The sequence below is a fragment of the Oncorhynchus clarkii genome, chromosome 25, assembly GCF_045791955.1.
Source record: "Oncorhynchus clarkii lewisi isolate Uvic-CL-2024 chromosome 25, UVic_Ocla_1.0, whole genome shotgun sequence".
Lineage (NCBI taxonomy): Eukaryota > Metazoa > Chordata > Actinopteri > Salmoniformes > Salmonidae > Oncorhynchus > Oncorhynchus clarkii.
The window spans coordinates 36,043,088-36,065,697 of NC_092171.1; the positions used below are offsets into that span (position 1 = coordinate 36,043,088).

Genomic DNA, 22,610 nt, shown 5'->3' on the forward strand with positions numbered 1-22,610 from the left:
TTTTAACCTGTCTCCTCCCCTTCATCTACACTGATTGGTGAATTTAACAAGTGACATCAATTAGGGATCAAAGCTTTCACCTGGTCAGTCTGTCATGGAAAGAGCAGATGGCCTCAATGATTTGTACACTCAGTGTATACTACTTTTTCTTACTGACAGTCAATGGGAAATGTGATTGCAAATAATGAACAGTGAAAGAGGAAATTATGTCTGATGCCAGTGCCAATAATAATGGTGAAAGAGGACATCTTTGTCATGTGCCTCTGCCTTGTGAAACATTTTGATAAAGTGACACTAACACTGTGTCATGCCATGATTTTTTTTAAAGATACAATTCTCGTTAATCCAGCCACAGTGTCTAATTTCAAAAAGGCTTTACAGCGAAAGCTCCACAAACGATTATGTTAGGTCATCACCAAGTCACAGAAAAACACAGCCATTTTTCCAGCCAAAGAGAGGAGTCACAAAAAGCAGAAATATAGATCAAATTAATCACTAACCTTTGATGATCTTCATCAGATGACACTCATAGGACTTCATGTTACACAATACATGTATGTTTTGTTCGATAAAGTGCATATTTATATCCAAAAATCTCATTTTACATTGGCGTGTTACGTGTTATGTTCAGTAGTTCCAAAACATACAGTGATTTTGCAGAGAGCCACATCAATTCACAGAAATACTCATCATAAACATTGATCATAGATACAACTATTATACATGGAACTTTAGATAAACTTCTCCTTAATGCAACCGCTGTATCAGATTTCAAAAAAACTTTACGGAAAAAGCATACCATGCAATAATCTGAGTACGGCGGTCAGAGCCCAAACCAGCCAAAGAAATATCCGCCATGTTGTGTAGTCAACATTAGTCAGAAATAGCATTATAAATATTCACTTACCTTAGATGATCTTCATCAGAATGCACTCCCAGGAATCCCAGTTCCACAATAAATGTTTGATTTGTTCGATAAAGTTCAGAATTTATGTCCATATACCTCCTTTTGTTAGGGCGTTTGGTAAACAAATCCAAAAGCACGTGCAAGTCCAGTGGAAAGGTCGGACGAAAAGTCCAAAAGTTATATTACTGGTCGTAGAAACATATCAAACGAAGTATAGAATCAATCTTTAGGATGTTGTTAACATAAATCTTCAATAATGTCCCAACCGGAACGCGAGCTAACTCTCACATGACCGCGCTTCGCGAGCCCGTGGCTTTCTGTCAGACCTCTGACTCATTCCCCTCTCATTCAGCCCCCCTTCACAGTAGAAGCCTGAAACAACGTTCTAAGGACTGCTGACATCTAGTGGAAGCCTTAGGAAGTGCAAGATGACCAATATCCCACTGTATCTTCAATAGTTTTAGATGAACTGTCTTCAAAGTAATGACTCGGGACGTCGGGTTTGATATGAAAGCTTCTTTTAGTAATAATACTTGTTCACGTTACATTTAACAACTTTAGATTCAACAGAGCAATGCAGGCAAGATGCTAGCGGAAAATCAGCTTAATCACTTTGCACCTGCACATAACTGGCGCGTTATCTCTCTCATTCCTGTCGCAAGGCATTCTGGAACCTGCAGTCAAAAGCGTAATTCAATACTAACCAATACAATTACATATGTAAATAACTGTAAAGAAATATATTTAGATACCTCTCAATGAATTAACTTAAACATTAACTCTGTAGCACATTAAAGTTACAACAAATAGGGGCTGAGTTGAAAAACTACAAACCTCAGATTTCCCACTTCCTGGTTGGATATTTTCTCAGGTTTTTGCCTGCCATATGAGTTCTGTTATTCTCACAGACATCATTCAAACAGTTCTAGAAACTTCAGAGTGATTTCTATCCAATACTACTAATAATATGCATAAATTTACTCTGGGCACGCTTTTCATCCAAAAGTGAAAATGCTGCCCCCTATCCCAATGAAGTTAAGATAGCCAAGAGAGACAACCACATATCAAAGTCATATCCCAACCACGTATCAATACATACAGTAATACAATATATAATACAATGCAAAATACAATAGGAGGGTGCCTCTGCCTTATAAAAAGTTACCAAATGCCAATGTAAGACACGTTTCGTTTTATCGTAAACTAACCTAACCCCATGTCATGCTGTGGTTTAAATGCAATAGAAACATTCACATTAGGCCTGATACATGTTGTGTCTGTTTCAGCTTCTCTATGAGGAGGTTCTTAGCCACAGCAGTCTACTGGACACCATCACCGTGAAGGGAGCCAACATGGCGGAACACTACGTCACCCAGCTAGAGCTCCAGGACCTGCAGGAACGATACCACACCGTCAAGGACAACACCAAGGTATGTACAGTGCCTTGCGAAAGTATTCGGCCCCCTTGAACTTTGCGACCTTTTGCCACATTTCAGGCTTCAAACATAAAGATATAAAACTGTATTTTTTTGTGAAGAATCAACAACAAGTGGGACACAATCATGAAGTGGAACGACATTTATTGGATATTTCAAACTTTTCTAACAAATCAAAAACTGAAATTGGGCGTGCAAAATTATTCAGCCCCCTTAAGTTAATACTTTGTAGCGCCACCTTTTGCTGCGATTACAGCTGTAAGTCGCTTGGGGTATGTCTCTATCAGTTTTGCACGTCGAGAGACTGACATTTTTTCTCATTCCTCCCTGCAAAACAGCTCGAGCTCAGTGAGGTTGGATGGAGAGCATTTGTGAACAGCAGTTTTCAGTTCTTTCCACAGATTCTCGATTGGATTCAGGTCTGGACTTTGACTTGGCCATTCTAACACCTGGATATGTTTATTTTTGAACCATTCCATTGTAGATTTTGCTTTATGTTTTGGATCATTGTCTTGTTGGAAGACAAATCTCTGTTCCAGTCTCAGGTCTTTTGCAGACTCCATCAGGTTTTCTTCCAGAATGGTCCTGTATTTGGCTCCATCCATCTTCCCATCAATTTTAACCATCTTCCCTGTCCCTGCTGAAGAAAAGCAGGCCCAAACCATGATGCTGCCACCACCATGTTTGACAGTGGGGATGGTGTGGTCAGGGTGATGAGCTGTGTTGCTTTTACGCCAAACATAACGTTTTGCATTGTTGCCAAAAAGTTCCATTTTGGTTTCATCTGACCAGAGCACCTTCTTCCACATGTTTGGTGTGTCTCCCAGGTGGCTTGTGGCAAACTTTAAACAACACTTTTTATGAATATCTTTAAGAAATGGCTTTCTTCTTGCCACTCTTCCATAAAGGCCAGATTTGTGCAATATACGACTGATTGTTGTCCTATGGACAGAGTCTCCCACCTCAGCTGTAGATCTCTGCAGTTCATCCAGAGTGATCATGGGCCTCTTGGCTGCATCTCTGATCAGTCTTCTCCTTGTATGAGCTGAAAGTTTAGAGGGACGGCCAGGTCTTGGTAGATTTGCAGTGGTCTGATACTCCTTCAATTTCAATATTATCGCTTGCACAGTGCTCCTTGGGATGTTTAAAGCTTGGGAAATCTTTTTGTATCCAAATCCGGCTTTAAACTTCTTCACAACAGTATCTCGGACCTGCCTGGTGTGTTCCTTGTTCTTCATGATGCTCTCTGCGCTTTTAACGGACCTCTGAGACTATCACAGTGCAGGTGCATTTATACGGAGACTTGATTACACACAGGTGGATTGTATTTATCATCATTAGTCATTTAGGTCAACATTGGATCATTCAGAGATCCTCACTGAACTTCTGGAGAGAGTTTGCTGCACTGAAAGTAAAAGGGGCTGAATAATTTTGCACGCCCAATTTTTCCGTTTTTGATTTGTTAAAAAAGTTTGAAATATCCAATAAATGTCGTTCCACTTCATGATTGTGTCCCACTTGTTGTTGATTCTTCACAAAAAAATACAGTTTTATATCTTTATGTTTGAAGCCTGAAATGTGGCAAAAGGTCGCAAAGTTCAAGGGGGCCAAATACTTTCGCAAGGCACTGTATATACAGTACAGCAGTGAAGCATCCATCTCCTTCTCATATGTTAGTATCACTTGCCAGACTTATCAAATCAAAATACAACCGCACCGTGAAATGTTTACTTACAAGCCCTTAACCAGCAATTCAGTTCAAGAAATAGAGTTAAGAAAATATTTACTAAATTAACTCAAGTAACACAATAAAATAACAGTAATGAGGCTATATACAGGGGGTACCAGTACTGAGTCAATGTGCGGGGGGGGATACAGGTTAGGCAAGGTAATTTATTCATTTAGGTAGGGGTAAAGTGACTATGCATAGATAATATACCCCTACCTTATGGCATTCCTCCCGTGCACAGTGGCTGTGTGAAGACACAAGTCTCATGTTATCATTTCATATTTTTGTAGTAGTTACATGTCTATAATGCACATATTTGTTTTTGTGTTTCCAGACTGCGGTGGGGAAGGCAGAAGAGCTGGTGCAGGCCCACCAGGAGTACGAGAGAGGCCTAAATGTGTTTGAGGCGTGGCTGGAGCAGGAGCAGGAGAAACTGGGCTGCTACACACAGCTAGAGGGGGATGTGGACACTCTGGAGGAGACGCTTCAGAAACTACAGGTCATAACAAGAACATACTGCTGTTTCCACATACAAGAGCCAAAGAAGAGTGGCTTTTCCCATTGATCTTGTGCCCTGACGTATTGAATATATTGGACCAAATTCCCAAATTGTTGTCTAAACGTATGTTATACCACATGGGGAAAATTGCCTAGCTTTGCCTGTCGGCGCGAGATGTATAACGCCGTTGGAATGTCCAGTAATGTTTCGTAATGTTCAGTCTGAATAACAATGACAGCTGCCTCTCTGCATTCATTTCCAGGAGCTGCAGGTCCAGTGCACGGAGGGCCAGGCCCTACTCAACACCCTGCTGGACAGTAGAGACCAGGTTGTGCCCTGGGGTGTCCCCCAAATCGAGGACCGGGTCCTGGAGACCTTGCAGCAGAACTGGAATCTGTACCAGGGTAAGCTGGGAGACACCAGGACCCAGCTCAACAGTACCCTGGCCAAGCTCCGCCAGATGGAGCAAAAGTTTCAGGATCTGGACAGCTGGCTGAATAGCATGGAGAGCAAAGGTCAACTGAGGAGTCATCGCCGGTCGGACCGTGCCACCAAGGACACTCAACTCCAACTGATAAAGGTCAGCATCTTCTTCTACAGCACCTGAGTTTCAGTAGATGATGTTCGATGTTTGTATGTCTCTCTGAGCTTGTCTTCCAATAGGAGGTGCTGGTGTTTCAATAAAGCCCTGTTTCAACTGACACTTAAAATTAGGGAAATTAGGGCCAATTTCGAGCTGACTGGAATGGATTTATGGGCTAACGCTAACTTTAGTTACAGCATGGTGAGGGTGAATTAAATTATTCAACATTAGCTAAGACAGCTGCAGTCACATATTGTCTACCTAGCAACATGACATCATTTCTATTTTCTTGAGGCAGTGGAAACACAATTTCAGCCAGCCCACCAAGGCCAGCCCAACCTGGGTTTACTTCCAAGTGCAAATAGAAACAGGGCTTAAATTCTCTCTCTCTCTCTCTCTCTCTCTCTCTCTCTCTCTCTCTCTCTCTCTCTCTCTCTCTCTCTCTCTCTCTCTCTCTCTCTCTCTCTCTCTCTCTCTCTCTCTCTCTCTCTCTCTCTCTCTCTCTCTCTCTCTCTCTCTCTCTCTCTACAGAGTTGGCAGGAGGAGGTGCTAGTGTACCAGGAGGAGGTGGAGGGTCTGAGTGTTCTAGCCCAGCAGGTCATAGATGAGACCCACATCAGCAGCCGGGTCAGCACCAGAGCTACCCAACTCACCTCCCGCTACCACGCCCTGCTACTGCACCTACTGGTACGACCTGCTCAGTTACACACATAGGCAGCAACACACAAGCATGCACACATACACACACACACAAACCTTGGACTAATTTACACACCCCAGTTTGCTACCACAGTGCAGAATCTCCATTTCTATCGTTTTTTTTCTTGGGCTGTCTGTTGATGTACTGCAGGAGAGCATCAAGCAACTACAGGTGGAGGTGTGTTGCATCGAGGAGGCCCAGAATGTGTTCAGGACCTTCTCTGATTGGCTAAGCTCGGCCAAGAACAACTTCAGCACATTGGCCATCAGCATCAGTGTAGTAGACCGTCTTACCATGGAGAGGAAGATGAAGACACTGGAGGTACAGTAACAGACTCTTCTTACAGCCGCTACCCTGAGTCTGGCGAGAGAGACTACAGTCTGAGCTTCAGCTAAATGGAAGCCATGCCTCTAGCAGCTCAGTTGGTAGGCAACAACTTTTATGTCGCAAAAGTAAGCTCTTTTGAAATAGTTTTTCAGTGCGGACCTAGTGTACTTCATCACAGTGACACTACCAAGTCTCAAACTCTCTTTGCTTTCTTTCATCCTCTGAAAAGGTTATGGTTATGGTCACTTCTGTTTACTCTCTGTGTGTCTTTTCTCCAGGCTCTTCAGGGTGACATGGAGCAGGGCCACAGCTTCCTGAAGACTATGCGTGAGAAGACAGAGCGGGCCGTGGCCTTCCTGGAGGAACCAGAAGCTGAGCAGCTGAGGGAGGAGGTGGATGCTCATAGATCCCAGCTAGAGGGCCTGATGGCTGGGCTACGCACGGAGCACAGCTCCCTAGAGAAATGCATCTCCCTCTCCAAAGACTTCCTGGACAAGTACAAGGCCCAGGCACAGTGGCTCGCTGAGACCAAGGCTTTGTTAAGCTCACCCATCGAGCTCAAAGCTGAGCTCTACCAGAAGAAGGCCCAGTTAGCCAAATATAAGGTACATAGGCTAGCTGATGTCATGCTAATCTGCTTGGTAGGTCACATGCTGCTGTGTTTACTGTTGATAAACTCAACTTCCCGATCAATGTCTGTCTGTCTGTCTGTCTGTCTGTCTGTCTGTCTGGTTGTGCTGCGGTAGAAATAATACTTTTCAACAACAGCTGAATGATTTATTGACATTTTAAAAAACATTTTCTTCCTCACATAGACAATCCAGCAGACAGTGCAGTCCCACGAGTCAGCGGTGAGGTCAGTGGTTGAGAAAGGAGAGGTTCTGCTGAATATGGTCTGTGACCCCACCATCAGAGACAACATGAACAGGTTGCAGACTGACTACCAGGAACTCTGCTCTGCAGCCAAGGTAGGTGTCCTGCATTGAAAGCTGTAATGCTGCGCTTTGGACTCAATGGGTCTACGCGCTACCATTATACTACATACACTTCTAGCTAGAAGAGCTAAAGGCGCCCTGAAAAAATACAATTAAACATAACCCCTAAACGTCTTATAATTGCTACCACTTGCAGTGATCATCTACTACATTATTAGTGAGCTTCCATCATCTGTAATCATCTTACCTGATTGGTGTGGCTGTGGAGACGTCTACTGTAATTGTCTATGAGAGAAAGTGTTTTGAACTTGTTTTCAGAGCCAGGTCCAGAGTCTGGTGGAGTGTGTGAAGGAGCATGAGTACTACAACAGTGAGCTCCAGGAGGTGGAGAAGTGGCTCCTACAGATGTCCAGTAGGCTGGTCACCTCAGACTCCATGCAGACATGTAGTATGGAGACGGCCACACAACAACTGGCCCGCCACAAGGTGGGTGACTGACTGATGTTATGGAATGGAACCGTATGAGAATCAATCAGAATGATATTATGTAATAATTGCCATGGAATTATGCTTCTGAAGTTCAAAATCAACAATCTAAAATGCAATTGTTGTCTACTACTTTTTCTAATCTGAACTCTTGTCTGTCACATTTCTTAGGCAATCATGGAGGAAATAGCTAGTTTTGAGGAGCGCCTGACCAGTCTGAAGGAGAAAGGAGATGACTTGGTGTCCAGCTGTACAACAGACCAGATGCAGGCTAAGACCAGCCAGCAGGTCAAGGCTCACGATCAGGGCACCAGAGACAGCTACTCAGCCATCTGCAGCAGCGCACAGTGTGTGAGTGCTATAGTAACACGCTACGCTGCTCTGCTCTGTTCTACTCTCTTACTGTTTCCATCTCCCTCTAACCTGGCTCATCTTCTCACTTGTCTTGGTGTGTCTGTGTCTTCATCAGGTTTACCAGAGTCTGGACAGAGAACTGCAGAAGCATGTCAGTCACCAGGACACTCTGCAGCAGTGCCAGACCTGGCTCTCCACCGCCAATGAGGAGCTACTGCTGCACTGTCAACCTCCCTTTGGCATGCAGGAGGCCCTCAAACAGGTGTCTGACTGACTGGTTATCCTCTTGCTCTTTTATAGGCAGAGAATGAGAATCAAATGACAGAGTAATGTTGTTTCCATGACAACTGGGTTATGCCTTGAAGTTCTGGAATTTCATGACCATTCTGAATTCCTTCATCAAGTCAAATAGAAGCCTCTGCTTCTGACCTCAACTGGACAACCTGGTTAATTAATATAAATAACGGAAATGAACAAATGTTTTATCAAGCTGATGACATTTGTCTGTATCTTCCCCTGTTACCTGTACAGGTGAAGCACTACAGGGCTCTACAGGAGCAGGCCAGTACGTACCTGGACCTGGTGTATTCTATGTGTGACTTGTCTGATGATGCTGTGAGAGCCACCGCTGCGGAAGTCCAGCAGGTCAAACACACGGTGTGTGGGCTGGTCTTAATGTACATTCACTTCTGGTCATCACACTGTCCCTACAGTATTGACAACAGGGTTTTCCCCATAAGATTCAGTTTCAAGTATTTGGCATATGTAACATGCTGACCACACCGCTCGTGTTGCGTGCGCGAGTGTTGCAAAATACATTTACACATAGATGTTATTCAATAATTGCACACACACTGCTCGCGTGCGTCAGTGAGCATCTTTGTGGCCAGGCACTAAAATAGAAATTGGTTCTATTTGTGAAGCTCAATGCGCTGCAAGTTCAGTCTCTCCCATCTCCTCATTGGTTTTTAGAAGTGTATACCCACATGGGTGATTGAAAGATTAACTGAGGTCCGCACTCCAGTCGGTTGTAGTATTGCACCGTAAAGTTGGTTGCCAAACGTCATATAAAGTCCAAAGAAGAAAAGGAAGCTTGAAGGAAAGAGGAGAGATGATGAGAAATGAAATCGGTTGACCGTTTTATCTGTGGATTAATTGTCGGAGTACATGTGCATTTCAGGTAAAATCACAACCCAATGTTTATATCCCAGGACGAATTAGCTATCAGTGTGTCTATCAGAGTTCAGTGTGTCAAATTGGAGGGCCTTTAGTCCATTCCTCTGGCAGTCTCTATGGGGGTGCCACAGGGTTCAATTCTTGGCCCGACTCTCTTCTCTGTATACATCAATGATGTCGCTCTTGCTGCTGGTAAGTCTCTGATCCACCTCTACGCAGATGACACCATTCTGTATACTTCTGGCCCTTCTTTGGACACTGTGTTAACAACCCTCCAGACAAGCTTCAATGCCATACAACTCTCATTTTGTGTCCTCCAACTGCTCTTAAATACAAGTAAAACTAAATGCATGCTTTTCAACCGATCGCTGCCTGCACCTGCCCGCCCGTCCAGCATCACTACTCTGGACGGTTCTGACTTAGAATATGTGGACAACTACAAATACCTAGGTGTCTGGATAGACTGTAAACTCTCCTTCCAGACTCACATCAAACATCTCCAATCCAAAGTTAAATCTAGAATTGGCTTCCTATTTCACAGCAAAGCATCCTTCACTCATGCTCCCCAACATACCCTCATAAAACTGACCATCCTACCGATCCTCGACTTCAGCGATGTCATTTACAAAATAGCCTCCAATACCCTACTCAATAAATTGGATGCAGTCTATCACAGTGCCATCCGTTTTGTCACCAAAGCCCCATATACTACCCACCACTGCGAACCTGTACGCTCTCGTTGGCTGGCCCTCGCTTCATACTCGTCGCCAAACCCACTGGCTCCAGGTCATCTACAAGACCCTGCTAGGTAAAGTGCCACCTTATCTCAGCTCGCTGGTCACCATAGCAGCACCCACCTGTAGCACGCTCTCCAGCAGGTATATCTCTCTGGTCACCCCCAAAACCAATTCCTCCTTTGGCCGCCTCTCCTTCCAGTTCTCTGCTGCCAATGACTGGAACAAACTACAAAAATCTCTGAAACTGGAAACGCTTATCTCCCTCACTAGCTTTAAGCACCAGCTGTCAGAGCAGCTCACAGATTACTGCACCTGTACATCGCCCATCTATAATTTAGCCCAAACAACTACCCCTTCTCGTACTGTATTTATTTATTTATTTTGCTCCTTTGCACCCCATTATTTATATTTCTACTTTGCACATTCTTCCACTGCAAATCTACTTTCTATATTGTATTTACTTCGCCACCATGGCCTTTTTTTTGCCTTTACCTCCCTTATCTCACCTCATTTGCTCACATTGTATATATACTTATTTTTCTATTGTATTATTGACTGTATGTTTGTTTATTCCATGTGTAACTGCTTTGCTTTATCTTGGCCAGGTCTCAATTGTAAATGATAACTTATTCTCAACTTGCCTACCTGGTTAAATAAAGGTGAAATAAAAAAATCAATAGCAAGCTAGCTAGCTAAATTACCATAAATGTTAAATGCTTTTTGACCTGTCCCCAAATTAATATAATTGGTTGATATATAATTGTTTTTGTTTTGATATTTCAACCTGCGTGTCCTCATCGCTTATGGTGTGTGTGAACAAAATCAATGTGCGCGGGATGGCACACGTGGATACACACACGTGCCCGTTTTGGTCAGCAATAAATACACACATCTTACTCTCTCAAGTTCTCACAATAAAAGAGCATTACATTTCACGTCATCAGAATTCAGGGCAAATATGTAGGCCTATAACAGCCTTGGTGACAGTCTGTTACTGCTCTCTTGCCAACTCCTTATGGAATTGTCATACAAAACATGACGTCTGACTTGACAATGACATTGGAGTAGGCAAAAACACTAACAGACCTGGGACCAGGCTAATAAGTATGCATACAACAACCAGCAAAGGAATCATAAAACTAGTATACAAAAAGACCTACCACAAAACAAGCCAATGTTCAAACCTAGAAAAAAAGGTGGTATCTAGAATCTAAAAGGTTTCTTCGGCTGTCCCCATAGGAGAACCATTTGAATAAACCTTTTTGGTTCCCGTTGAACCCATTTGAGTTCCAAAAAAGAGTTCTACCTGGAACCAAAACGTATTATGCTATGGGGACAGCTGTAGAACGCTTTGGAACACTTTTTTCTAAGAATATGCATAGGTTGACTTCCTTGTTGTTCTGCACTCAGCTGTGTACTTCATGTTGTACTGTACAGATGGAGGAGAGGATGTTGAGCTCCCAGGAGCTATGTGAGGGCTGGAGGGAGATAAAGGAGCAGAAGCAGGAGCTATCTGATCAGTTCCAGGACATGGAGCAGCAGCTTCTCAGCCTCTCCAGAAGACCAGCGGAGCTCGAGACCAAGATCGCCCTCAACATGCTCACCCAGGCCAAGGTAGGAAGCAGGGTTAATCCCACAACATGCTCATCCAGGCCAAGGGAGGAAGCAGGGTCAATCCCACAACATGCTCACCCAGGCCAAGGTAGGAAGCAGGGTTAATCCCACAACATGCTCATCCAGGCCAAGGGAGGAAGCAGGGTAAATCACAAAGCATGCTCACCCAGGCCAAGGTAGGAAGCAGGGTTAATCCCACAACATGCTCATCCAGGCCAAGGGAGGAAGCAGGGTCAATCCCACAACATGCTCACCCAGGCCAAGGTAGGAAGCAGGGTTAATCCCACAACATGCTCATCCAGGCCAAGGGAGGAAGCAGGGTAAATCACAAAGCATGCTCACCCAGGCCAAGGTAGGAAGCAGAGTTAATCCCACAACATGCTCATCCAGGCCAAGGGAGGAAGCAGGGTCAATCCCACAACATGCTCACCCAGGCCAAGGTAGACAGACACCTGATGACAGACCTAAGTGGTTGAAACATTGTCACCAATTAACCACATCAAATAAAATGTTATTTCATATTTCAACAGGTCTTTGTCTTTACAGTGAAATGCTTACTTACAAGCCCTTAACCAACAATGCAGTTTTAAGAATGTATGTACTAAAATAAACTGAAGTAAAAAATAAATAAATACAAATAAAAATTAAAAATAAGGACATTTGAAAAATAACTAATAATTAAACTGCAACAATAAAATAACAGGGAACATAGACTGCAGTGTGCAGAGTAAAAAATGTGCAGTACCAGTCAATAGTTTGGACACCTACTCATTCAAGGGTTTTTCTTTATTTTGACTATTTACTACATTGTAGAATAATACTGAAAACATCAAAACTACAAAATAACACATATGGAATCATGTAGTAACCAAAAAAAGTGTTAAACCAATCAAAATATATTTTATATTTGAGATTCTTCAAAGTAGCCACCCTTTGCCTTGATGACAGCTTTGCACACTCTTGGCATTCTCTCAACCAGCTTCACCTGGAATGTTTTTCCAACAGTCTTGAAGGAGTTCCCACATATGCTGAGCACTTGTTGGCTACTTTACCTTCACTCTGCGGTCCAACTCATCCCAAACCATCTCAATTGGGTTGAGGTCGGGTGATTGTGGAAGCCAGGTCATCTGATGCAGCACTCCATCACTATCCTTATTGGTCAAATAGCCCTTACACAGCCTGGAGGTATGTTGGGTCATTGTCCTGTTGAAAAACAAATGATAGTCCCACTAAGCGCAAGCCAGATGGGATGGCGTGGTAGCCATGCTGATTAAGTGTGGCTTGATTTATAAAAAAACAGCAAAGCACCCCCACACCATCACACCACCTCCTCCATGCTTCATGCTGGGAACTACACATGCAGAGGTCATCAGTTCACCTACTCTGCGTCTCACAAAGACACAGCAGTTGGAACCAGAAATCGCAATTTGGACTCATCAGACCAAAGGACAGATTTACACTGGTCTAATGTCCATTGTTCGTGTTTCTTGGCCCAAGCAAGTCTCTTCTTATTATTGGTGTCCTTTAGTAGTGTTTTCTTTGCAGCAATTTGACCATGAAGGCCTGATTCTCCTCTGAACAGCTGATGTTGAGATGTGTCTGTTACTTGAACTCTGTGAAGCATTTATTTGGGCTGCATTTCTGAGGCTGATAACTCTAATGAATGTATCCTCTGCAGAAGAGGTAACTCTGGGTCTTCCTTTCCTGTGGCAGTGCTCATGAGAGCCAGTTTCATCATGGTTTTTGCGACTGCACTTGAAGAAACTTTCAAAGTTCCTGAAATGTTACTCATTGACTGACCTTCATGTCTTAAAATAATGATTGACTGTCGTTTCTCTTTGCTTATTTGAGCTGTTCTTGCCATAATATGGACTTGGTCTTTTGCCAAATAGGAATAATTTCTCTATACCACCGCTACCTTGTCACAACACGACTGATTGGCTCAAAGGCATTAAGAAGGAAAGAAATTCCACAAATTAACTTTTAACAAGGCACACCTGTTATTTGAAATGCATTCCAGGTGACTACCTCATGAAGCTGGTTGAGAGAATGCCAAGAGTGTGCAAAGCTGTCATCAAGGCAAAGGGTGGCTATTTGGAGAATCTGTTTAATACTTTTTTGGTTACTACATGATTCCATATGTGTTATTTCATAGGTTTGATGTCTTCACTATTATTCTACAATGTAGAAAATTGAAAAAATAATGTAAATAATGTAAATACAAACTTGAATGAGTAGGTGTGTCCAAACTTTTGACTGGTACTGTATATTTTTAGGGAGCACTGTGGCACTTCCATCTTCACTGGATCCTTAAGAAGATCCCTAAGTTTGAACTCTCCACATTGAATCTAGATTCAATAAGTGTGTAACAGTCAATATCAGTTTCACCGATTAGCAGTTTGCTCATATACAATTAATCTCTCTAAACTCTCTCCAACAGGAGTTTAGCCAACAGCTGCAGAATAAACAAGCCACCCTATCCAGGATGACAGAGAGTGTGAGTCGTCTGACTGCGGGCCAAGACAGCCCGGAACATGGAGAGATAGGGCGTCTGAGCCATGCCTGGCTGGGGCTGTTTCACCAAGCTAACAGGCTGAAGGGCCAGAGACAGGAGGACCTGCAGAGGATCCAGGAGTACCACAACTGCATCACAGCCATGGAAGCACTTTTTGAGCAAATGTCTAAGGAGTGGGATAACCTGGCCAGGTGGGGTCATCTATCTATCTGAAACCTATCACTGAGTTACTATAGAATGAGATCCAGAGATCTATTGCACTAACTGCTCTAATTCCACCCACAATAATATCACAATGCACAATTAAAGTTCATACGTAATGTTTTGACTACATCACAAACATTTTTTTTTTTAAATTTCTTTGGTTCTGACTCCAGCAGGTCTTGTTGCTATTTGCTAGTGAATGAGCAGTCCCTTTCATTGCAAAATTCTATTGATGTGGGACCAGCCTCCAGGGCACTCTGTGGGACCAGTCTCCAGGGCACTCTGTGGGACCAGTCTCCAGGGCACTCTGTGGGACCAGCCTCCAGGGCACTCTGTGGGACCAGTCTCCAGGGCACTCTGTGGGACCAGCCTCCAGGGCACTCTGTGGGACCAGTCTCCAGGGCACTCTGTGGGACCAGTCTCCAGGGCACTCTGTGGGACCAGTCTCCAGGGCACTCTGTGGGACCAGTCTCCAGGGCACTCTGTGGGACCAGTCTCCAGGGCACTCTGTGGGACCAGTCTCCAGGGCACTCTGTGGGACCAGTCTCCAGGGCACTGTGGGGCCAGCCTCCAGGGCACTCTGTGGGACCAGTCTCCAGGGCACTCTGTGGGACCAGTCTCCAGGGCACTCTGTGGGACCAGTCTCCAGGGCACTCTGTGGGACCAGTCTCCAGGGCACTCTGTGGGGCCAGCCTCCAGGGCACTCTGTTTATGTAAATAGAAGATTGACTCTGTGTGGGATCAATAGCTGAATAGTCATAGTTGCCATGACAGTGGTAACATGACTTAAGAGTTTGAGAGCTGTACCAACATTCTAAAAACCATGACAATGTCTCTCAAACATTCCCTTTCAGCAGTAGACCTGAACTTCTTCTAATCACTCTATTTTCATTAGAATATGTCTTAACTTGGAAAAAGAGTCATTATAATATCCAGTAATTTTATATTTTCCTATCCTCCCTAGGACTGATGCTGAAAGTTCATCTGAGCACTTGGAGGCGCTGAAGAAACTCGCCGTAGCTCTCGGAGACCAGAAGGGAACTCTGGAGGACCTGAAGGACCAGAGGCAGAAAGTCACCCCTCACCTGAACCTGGATGACAAGGAGCTGGTGAAGGAACAGATCAGCCATTTTGAGCAGCGCTGGGTTCAGCTGCAGAGCCTCATCAACAGGAAGATACAGGACTCGGTGCTGACCCTGGAGGACATGGCCAAGGTGTGTGTGTGTTGTAAAAGGCAGAATACACATTTCAGTTCTAATCAATGAACAATAAAGTATCTATTTTACTCTGTTCTATTCAGGTGGAGGCCCGTCTAAGGGAGGCCAGGGAGTGGGCCGAAGAGCAGCAGCCAGGCCTTTCTGAAGCCATGAAGATGAGTCCTCCTCCAGAGTTGGCCCAAAGCTTCCTCTTTGACCACCTCAGCATTTGCAGCAAACTGGAGGCCAAGCAGCTGCTTCTGGCCCAGGCCATGAGTGATGCTGACCGTCTCCTGGCTCACCTGGGGCTCAACGAGTGCCAGCGCCTGCAGCAGCTCATCTCAGACACTCAGGCCGAGGTGGAGTCACTCAGCGTGAAGGTGGGAGAAGGTTTTTATAAAAGGCCATTTGGGTTTCTCACCTCTCCTGCACATGCACAGATACCTTATGTTTACACTGTAACTCATGTTACAAAAAATATATTTATTGTATTTTTTGTGCAAATTAAATAAAGGTGGCTCAACGCAGGAAGCACCTCAGCAAGGCCTTCACTGAGAGGACCCAGTTCCTGCAGGCTGTCAACCAGTCCATCACCTGGGTCCAGCAGAATGAGAAGAAGGCCCAGGCGGAGGAGTACATTGCACTGCTACCTGACGACCTGGCCAAGCAGGTTAAGGCCTGCAGGAACATCCAGAGCAGCCTTAAGGCCTACCAGAGCGAGCTGACCTCCCTGTGGTCTCAGGGCAGAGACCTGATGAAGGACGCCACGCAGGACGAGAAGGTGGAGATGCTCACCAAGCTGCAGGAGCTGCAGAACATCTTTGAAAAAGCCCTGCAGAAATGTGTCCAGAGGCTCCAAGAACTGGACAATGTGCTTGTCTCCAGGAAGTACTTCAAGGCAGACCTGGAAAAGACGTGTCAGTGGCTGAAACAAGCAGACATTGTGACCTTCCCTGAGATCAACCTCATGAATGGCGACTTGGAGCTGAACGTGCAGCTGTTGAAGTACCGGCAGATAGTAGAGCAGGCGATGGAATATGAAAACCTCTTACTGATCGTCCAGAGAACTGGTCAGGAGATCCTGCCCACTCTGAATGAAGTGGACCACTGTTACTTGGATGAGAAACTCAATGCCCTGCCACAGAAATACAACAGCATACTGGCTCTGGCCAAAGAGAAACAGGAGAAGATCGAGCAGGCCATCCTAGCCAGAAAGGAGTACGCCTCCTTCATAGACGTGACTCATAAAGCATTGAAAGAGCTTGAGGAGCAGTTCCATAACTTAGGGTTGCAGCCTGTTGGTCTGCAAACAGAGGAGGTTGTGAATTTACTGAGTGACTACAAAGCTCTTCAGGTAGATCTGGGCAACCTTGGTCTGGCTGTCAGCGAACTGAACCAGAAGAAAGAAGGCTTCCGCAGCACCGGTCAACCCTGGAGACCTGAAGAGTTGACCCAGCTGGTGAGTCTTTACAATGGGCTCAAGAGGCTCATCGAACAGCGGGTGGAGCATCTCGACGACACACTGGAGTCCTTCGAGGACCACAAGGCCATGGCCATGCAGGTGGACTCTGAGCTAAAGGCTACCAAAGAAGAGCTAGTCAAGGTCAACGCAGAGACCCAGTCGGCGGAGGAGAGGCTGAAGAATTACCATGCCCTGGCCGGGAGTCTTCAGAGCGCCAGCTCTCACCTGTCCAGACTCATGGAGCAGATGGATAACTTGGCTCCTCAGCTGGACAAGGCTGCCCATGACGCTTCCAGGGAACAGGTGGTCCTTTGGCAGGAGGAGCTGCAGTCCCTACAGTCTGCCGTGGGGGAGCTGATAGTGGAGTGTGAGAATAGGTTTGTCCAGAGTAAAGACTTTGAGACGGAGGTGAAGAGAACGCTGGACTGGCTGCAGCATATCAAGGATGAGCTGGGCTGTTCTGTGGTAGTGGTGGACGTGAGGGTAGAAAAGGTCCAGGAAGAGATCAGGAAACAGCAGATAATGCAGGATGAGGTTCAGTCCAGGCTGAGGATCGTGGAGGCCCTGAGCAGTAGGGAGAAACAGAAGTACACCAGCGCCAACGAACTGGTCCCAGCCCACGTTGACCTGAGCCTGGAGGAGATGGCCAAGCTACAGGCTGATGTACAGCAAGCAATGAGTTCCAAACAGGTAAGAAAATATCATACTGTCTCAATATATATTACAATTTAAGGGAGTTGGGTTTTTTCCGGAGTTGGAGAATCTGAGAACTTTGGGAAAGTTTATGGAATTTTGCAAACCTGGAATAATGGCAGTAACAAAACCTATTGGTTGACATTCTGTAGCGGTGTTGTTGGCTTCACATATTCACCCTCTCGATTCCCATGTCTATTCTCCAGATCACCCTGGAGCAGGCCTTGGCGTTGTGTCAGAAGTACCACTTCCGGATGCAGTCTGCGTGTGAGTGGCTGGAGGACGCTGTGGCCTTCCTACAACTAGCCAGCCTGGGAGTGGACGTAGAGAACTACGAGGAATGTCTCCGCCAGCAGGAGGACATCCTGGCCTCAGAGCAGGTGACTGCTCTATTAAAGACACAATGCTAAAAGAAAATTAAAACAAAGCTTCAATTAATTGCATCTTATGAACGTTGGCCTTTTTGCCTTTGTTTGATGCGATGGGTTGCCTGTTGATCTGTTGGTGCTCTTGCCAGATACATTTCAGTATGACAATGAGTGACAGGAAGTTGGCATGATAGCACAGACTAGCACTCAGACTAGCTTCAAGCACTCGTTAATTTATTTATGCAACAGGATAAGTGTTGAAGTTGTTCTCTCCCTTTTTCCTGGGAGCAGAAGTTCCTAGACCACCTGCAGGAGTTGGAGGCTCTGCCCCCCCAGCTGGAGAACCTGGTGAACCTCACAGCCAAGGAACAGCTCAGACTGAATGTGGAGTCTGCTCAGCAGAGAGGAGTGGAGGTCCGGGATCAGCTGCAGAATCACCAGGACGTCCTGATCAGGTACAGAATTAGAAGGAAATATTGTAACCAAAACATTGACAATAAGGGTTTAAACGTTTTGAATATAGAGAGAGAAAGAGACGTTGGTGCAGAGATGGGTAACTCAGGACCGAGAGTGATTGGATTGGATTGTCTTAATGTGATCGTCATCATTATGACATACTCAATTGAAACTTAGACATTATATACCCTCCAACACGTCCCCCCTCCAACACAATGTAGTGTATCATACAGATGTTGTGTTTTACTTTGGCCAGTATTGTTGCAGCAAAAATAAAACTGCAGCAACGTGATTTGCAGCAACAAAACCTGCACTATGTGTTAGTGCGGGTTTTCACAGGATTTATGTAAATCATGAAGCTCATCTGCATTTCCTGTGGTGCATGAATATTATCATCAACAAAAGTGTGATCAAATTAAGATCCTATATCTGTATGTTCTATCTTCTGTAAATACTTGGCTGCACCATGAAATGTCCTATTGGGACAATAACTGAATTGAATTGAACTGAATTAAATTGATTGTCCCTAGCTGTGTGGCCAAGTGGAAGTCTTACCAGGAGGCGAGGCAGACGGTGATTGAACTGATGAACGAGGCAGAGCAGAAGCTTACTGAGTTTTCCACCGCCAAGGCTGCCACCTTTCTGGAGGCCGAGGAGAAACTCAGGAGTCACAGGGTAAAAGAGGACCATGGGAAAATAAAGAGTGTCTTCTTGGTTACTTTGCTAATGACGGAGTAATCAGCATTAATCTTTAGTCATTAAAGCACAAAGTTAACATTAGTAAACATTTTCCAGAGAGAACTTGATTTGTTAAGAACTTACCCTCTGGGCACACACTGCTTGAATCAACGTTGTTGATTCCCAGTCTCCATGAAACTACGTTGAACCAACATGGAATGGACATTGAATTGACATCTGTGCCTAGTGGGTAATATGTGGATTTACAATGACTCCTCCATTGTGTGTATATTCCCTCCTTCCTTCCTTCCTTCCTCCCTGCCAGTCCCTGGTGTTGATGGTGAATGGGTTCCAGGAGAAGCTGACAGGGCTGGAGGAGCAGGCATCACAACTGGAGCTGGTGGGTAGTGAGGCCAGCAAGGCCACCATCAGCCGCTCCATGACCACGGTGTGGCAGCGCTGGACCCGGCTTCGCAGCGTGGCGCGAGGGCAGGAGAGGGTACTGGAGGACACGGCCCAGGAGTGGGGGACCTTCAGAGAGAAGGTACTGCAACGCTATACATTAAACATGACTAGATGAGTTGTGAGTACAAAGCTGAACAACGCCAAGCGGTTGTTATAGTACTTCAAATAGTACAATTTCACTCTGTAGCCTACACAAATAAACTGTAGAGAAGACAATAGTATGAACTTAACAGTATACTAAAAGCATATACTGTATTGTGTATCTGTTCCCCATATATCCTGACATTATAGATCCTAGCCTGATCCATATGCTAGTGCTTACATCTTATGTTTGGCATAACAACTACCATAGATGTTTGCTGCAGTATATAAGCACAAACATATCTGCAAGGAGGCTAAATAGGTACAGCACAGTATTTTACATGTGCCTGTCTTCGTTCATTTCAGATGGTGAAGCTGAGGAGCATGGTGGAGGATCTACAGAGTCGTATTATAGACTGTGTTGTGGAGAAGGCCTCCAAGGCTACCCTACAGTCTGTGTTGGACCAGCATGAGCTGCTAATCCAGGATGTAGAGAGAGAGCTGTCCTCCCTCACCCTGCTGCGTCAGTATGCCCTCAGCCTGCTCCATGATGTGGAGGTCCCTTCACCATCGCCCACCTCTGGACAGGACGAACTACCCAGTCTCAAGGAGATCAGAGCAGTACAAGACCACCTGGAAAGGTATTGAAAAGATCAATATTGTTTTTTACACGGATCAGTTGGTCACTCACAAATTAGATTAGCCTTCAAATGTTGCTTTCGAGGCTAGAATATGATCTGGTGATTGGTTATATTGTAAACAACTCAATAGGCCTATCAGAAGGACCTGAATGCTTAGTATTACTTACTGGGACGGCAGGGTAGCCTAGTGGTTAGAGTGTAGAGGTGGCAGGGTAGCCTAGTGGTTAGAGTGTAGAGGTGGCAGGGTAGCCTAGTGGTTAGAGCGTTGGACTAGTAACTGAAAGGTTGCAAGTTCAAATCGAGCTGACAAGGTACAAATCTGTCGTTCTGAACAGGCAGTTAACCCACTGTTCCTAGGCCATAATTTAAAATAAGAATTTGTTCTTAACAGACTTGCCTAGTTAAATGAAGGTAATAAAATAATGAATCCTCTTCATTCCGAGAGGAACATAGGGCTAAAGTTTCCATCACCTCCACTCTTGAAAACAGATAATAGTGGTTTTATTTCTCTCCTCCACCAGTCTGCTGCAGCAGGCGCAGACCAAGCGTACCCAGGCTGGGGTGGAGCTGAGGGACAGAGAGGGGGTAGAGAAGAACCTGAGTGTGGTCAAAGCCTGGATCCAGGAGACCAGGGAGCTGCTCCCCAACCCCACCTCAGATATAGATGCTCTGCTGCAGGAGCTGGAGGTAAGCCGCTGACGAACCCTATGGAACTAAAGACAGCGTTAACACCATCTAACACATCATTTTATTGACTACACATGACTCTGTCACAAAAATAACAGGTTCATTGCCAAAATTCCATGGCATTTACTCAACTGCCATTTCCAGCAGTATTGTATGCTATGGTGTAGTCTCAGGCTGGGATCGATGCTAGCTTTGGTGTGAATTAAAGAATTGTAATGTGAGTTGCTTGTTTTCGAGTATTGGCACATGTGGACATGACCATGTTTCTCTTATGTGTTGTACAGGTGGTTCACGGTGATGTGATTGGCTACCGTCAGCATGTGGATAAGATAGCAGAGCAGCAGCAGAGCAAGTATCTGGACCTGTACACCATCCTGCCCTCAGAGATCTCCATGCAGCTGGCTGAGGTGTCCCTAGCACTGGGGGCCATCCAGGACCAGGTATTGTACTGGACTATGTAGGGCATGGATGGACATCATACACACACATTTTGCCATGGGGCCGAGCAAAGATTTTGGAGTTTTATAACAAATTTCCTGCAATTCTACACATTTTGCCATATGGTGTTTGCAATTTTTAATATGATAACTGATGATCAATTGGCCCCACCCAGGTCAGAAATTCAACCATCCTCACTACAAGTTTAGAAAGCTGGCCGCTAGACTAACTTACCAATCCCCCAAAAATTGATGACATGGGCTAATTGAGTTTATTTTTATTTACCTTTATTTAACTAGGCAAGTCAGTTAAGAACAAATTCTTATTTTCATTGATGGCCTAGGAACAGTGGGTTAACTGCCTTCTTCAGGGGCAGAAAGATATATAATAATAATAATAATCTATTTTTTTTTTTACCTTGTCAGCTCAGGGATTCAATCTTGCAACCTTTCGGTTACAAGTCCAACTCTCTAACCACTAGGCTACCTGCTGATGCATGACCAAATTTCGAAATCGCACTATATCAACTATCTTTTACAACTATACAACTATATCAAGTATATTTCCTTCCTCTTCTGATTTTCACAAGGTTCTGTCCAAAGAGAAAGAGATCCAGAAGACAAGAGACATCAAGGAGGACATCAGTTCCAGGATCCATGACGTGTCGGAGAAGATGAAAGCCATCTCCACCAGTCTCAATGACAAAGCCAGCGATGTCCATCACGCTAAAGACGAGACCAAGGTGAGCGCAAGCTGAAGAGGTTCATGCATACGGCTCTTAATCAGGGTTTGGGGTCAATTTCATGTCAATTTAGTAAATTCAGGAAGTGAACTCAAATATTCCAAATACTATTTTCTGCTCTTAACGTGTGCTGTTTTCCCTCCACATACAAAGTGAATGAGCATACAGAGCTGTTATCTTGGTCAGTTTATTTAACTCCAAGTTTCTCTCCTCTGCTCTCCACAGTGTCTTTGTGATGATCTGGAGAGCTGTCATCGGACTTTGTCAGAGCTGGATGCTGCGGTCCAGGAGTTCGACAGACGGAACCCCATCTTGGCCAAACAGCTGAGTGATGCCATCGTCAAGTTAGGAGACATCCACCACCACACTGCCAGACTGGCCGAGTGTAGATCCATCTGGCTCAAAAAGGTTAGGAACCAATTGGTTGGGGAAAAAGGTTGGGGAAAAATATTGGTTGGGGAAAAAGGTTGGGGAAAAATATTGGTTGGAGAAAAATATTGG

At 44.9% G+C, this 22,610-nt stretch overlaps 1 protein-coding gene across 1 annotated transcript in view; it reads left to right on the plus strand.

The window, feature by feature from the left end:
* LOC139384189 (nesprin-1-like) overlaps window positions 1-22,610 on the plus strand; it is a 170,882-nt gene that overhangs the window by 92,434 nt on the left and 55,838 nt on the right. The window contains exons 66-90 of the mRNA XM_071128908.1: window positions 2,194-2,337; window positions 4,407-4,571; window positions 4,834-5,151; window positions 5,686-5,841; window positions 6,005-6,175; window positions 6,460-6,786; window positions 6,997-7,149; window positions 7,435-7,602; window positions 7,774-7,953; window positions 8,072-8,218; window positions 8,488-8,613; window positions 11,307-11,483; window positions 13,924-14,189; window positions 15,167-15,416; window positions 15,503-15,778; window positions 15,913-17,550; window positions 17,760-17,933; window positions 18,213-18,376; window positions 18,908-19,052; window positions 19,381-19,599; window positions 19,968-20,242; window positions 20,764-20,929; window positions 21,214-21,369; window positions 21,957-22,109; window positions 22,335-22,517. Coding sequence (XP_070985009.1) covers window positions 2,194-2,337; window positions 4,407-4,571; window positions 4,834-5,151; window positions 5,686-5,841; window positions 6,005-6,175; window positions 6,460-6,786; window positions 6,997-7,149; window positions 7,435-7,602; window positions 7,774-7,953; window positions 8,072-8,218; window positions 8,488-8,613; window positions 11,307-11,483; window positions 13,924-14,189; window positions 15,167-15,416; window positions 15,503-15,778; window positions 15,913-17,550; window positions 17,760-17,933; window positions 18,213-18,376; window positions 18,908-19,052; window positions 19,381-19,599; window positions 19,968-20,242; window positions 20,764-20,929; window positions 21,214-21,369; window positions 21,957-22,109; window positions 22,335-22,517 — 6,297 coding nt within the window. The remainder of the gene's footprint in view (window positions 1-2,193; window positions 2,338-4,406; window positions 4,572-4,833; window positions 5,152-5,685; window positions 5,842-6,004; window positions 6,176-6,459; window positions 6,787-6,996; window positions 7,150-7,434; window positions 7,603-7,773; window positions 7,954-8,071; window positions 8,219-8,487; window positions 8,614-11,306; window positions 11,484-13,923; window positions 14,190-15,166; window positions 15,417-15,502; window positions 15,779-15,912; window positions 17,551-17,759; window positions 17,934-18,212; window positions 18,377-18,907; window positions 19,053-19,380; window positions 19,600-19,967; window positions 20,243-20,763; window positions 20,930-21,213; window positions 21,370-21,956; window positions 22,110-22,334; window positions 22,518-22,610) is intronic.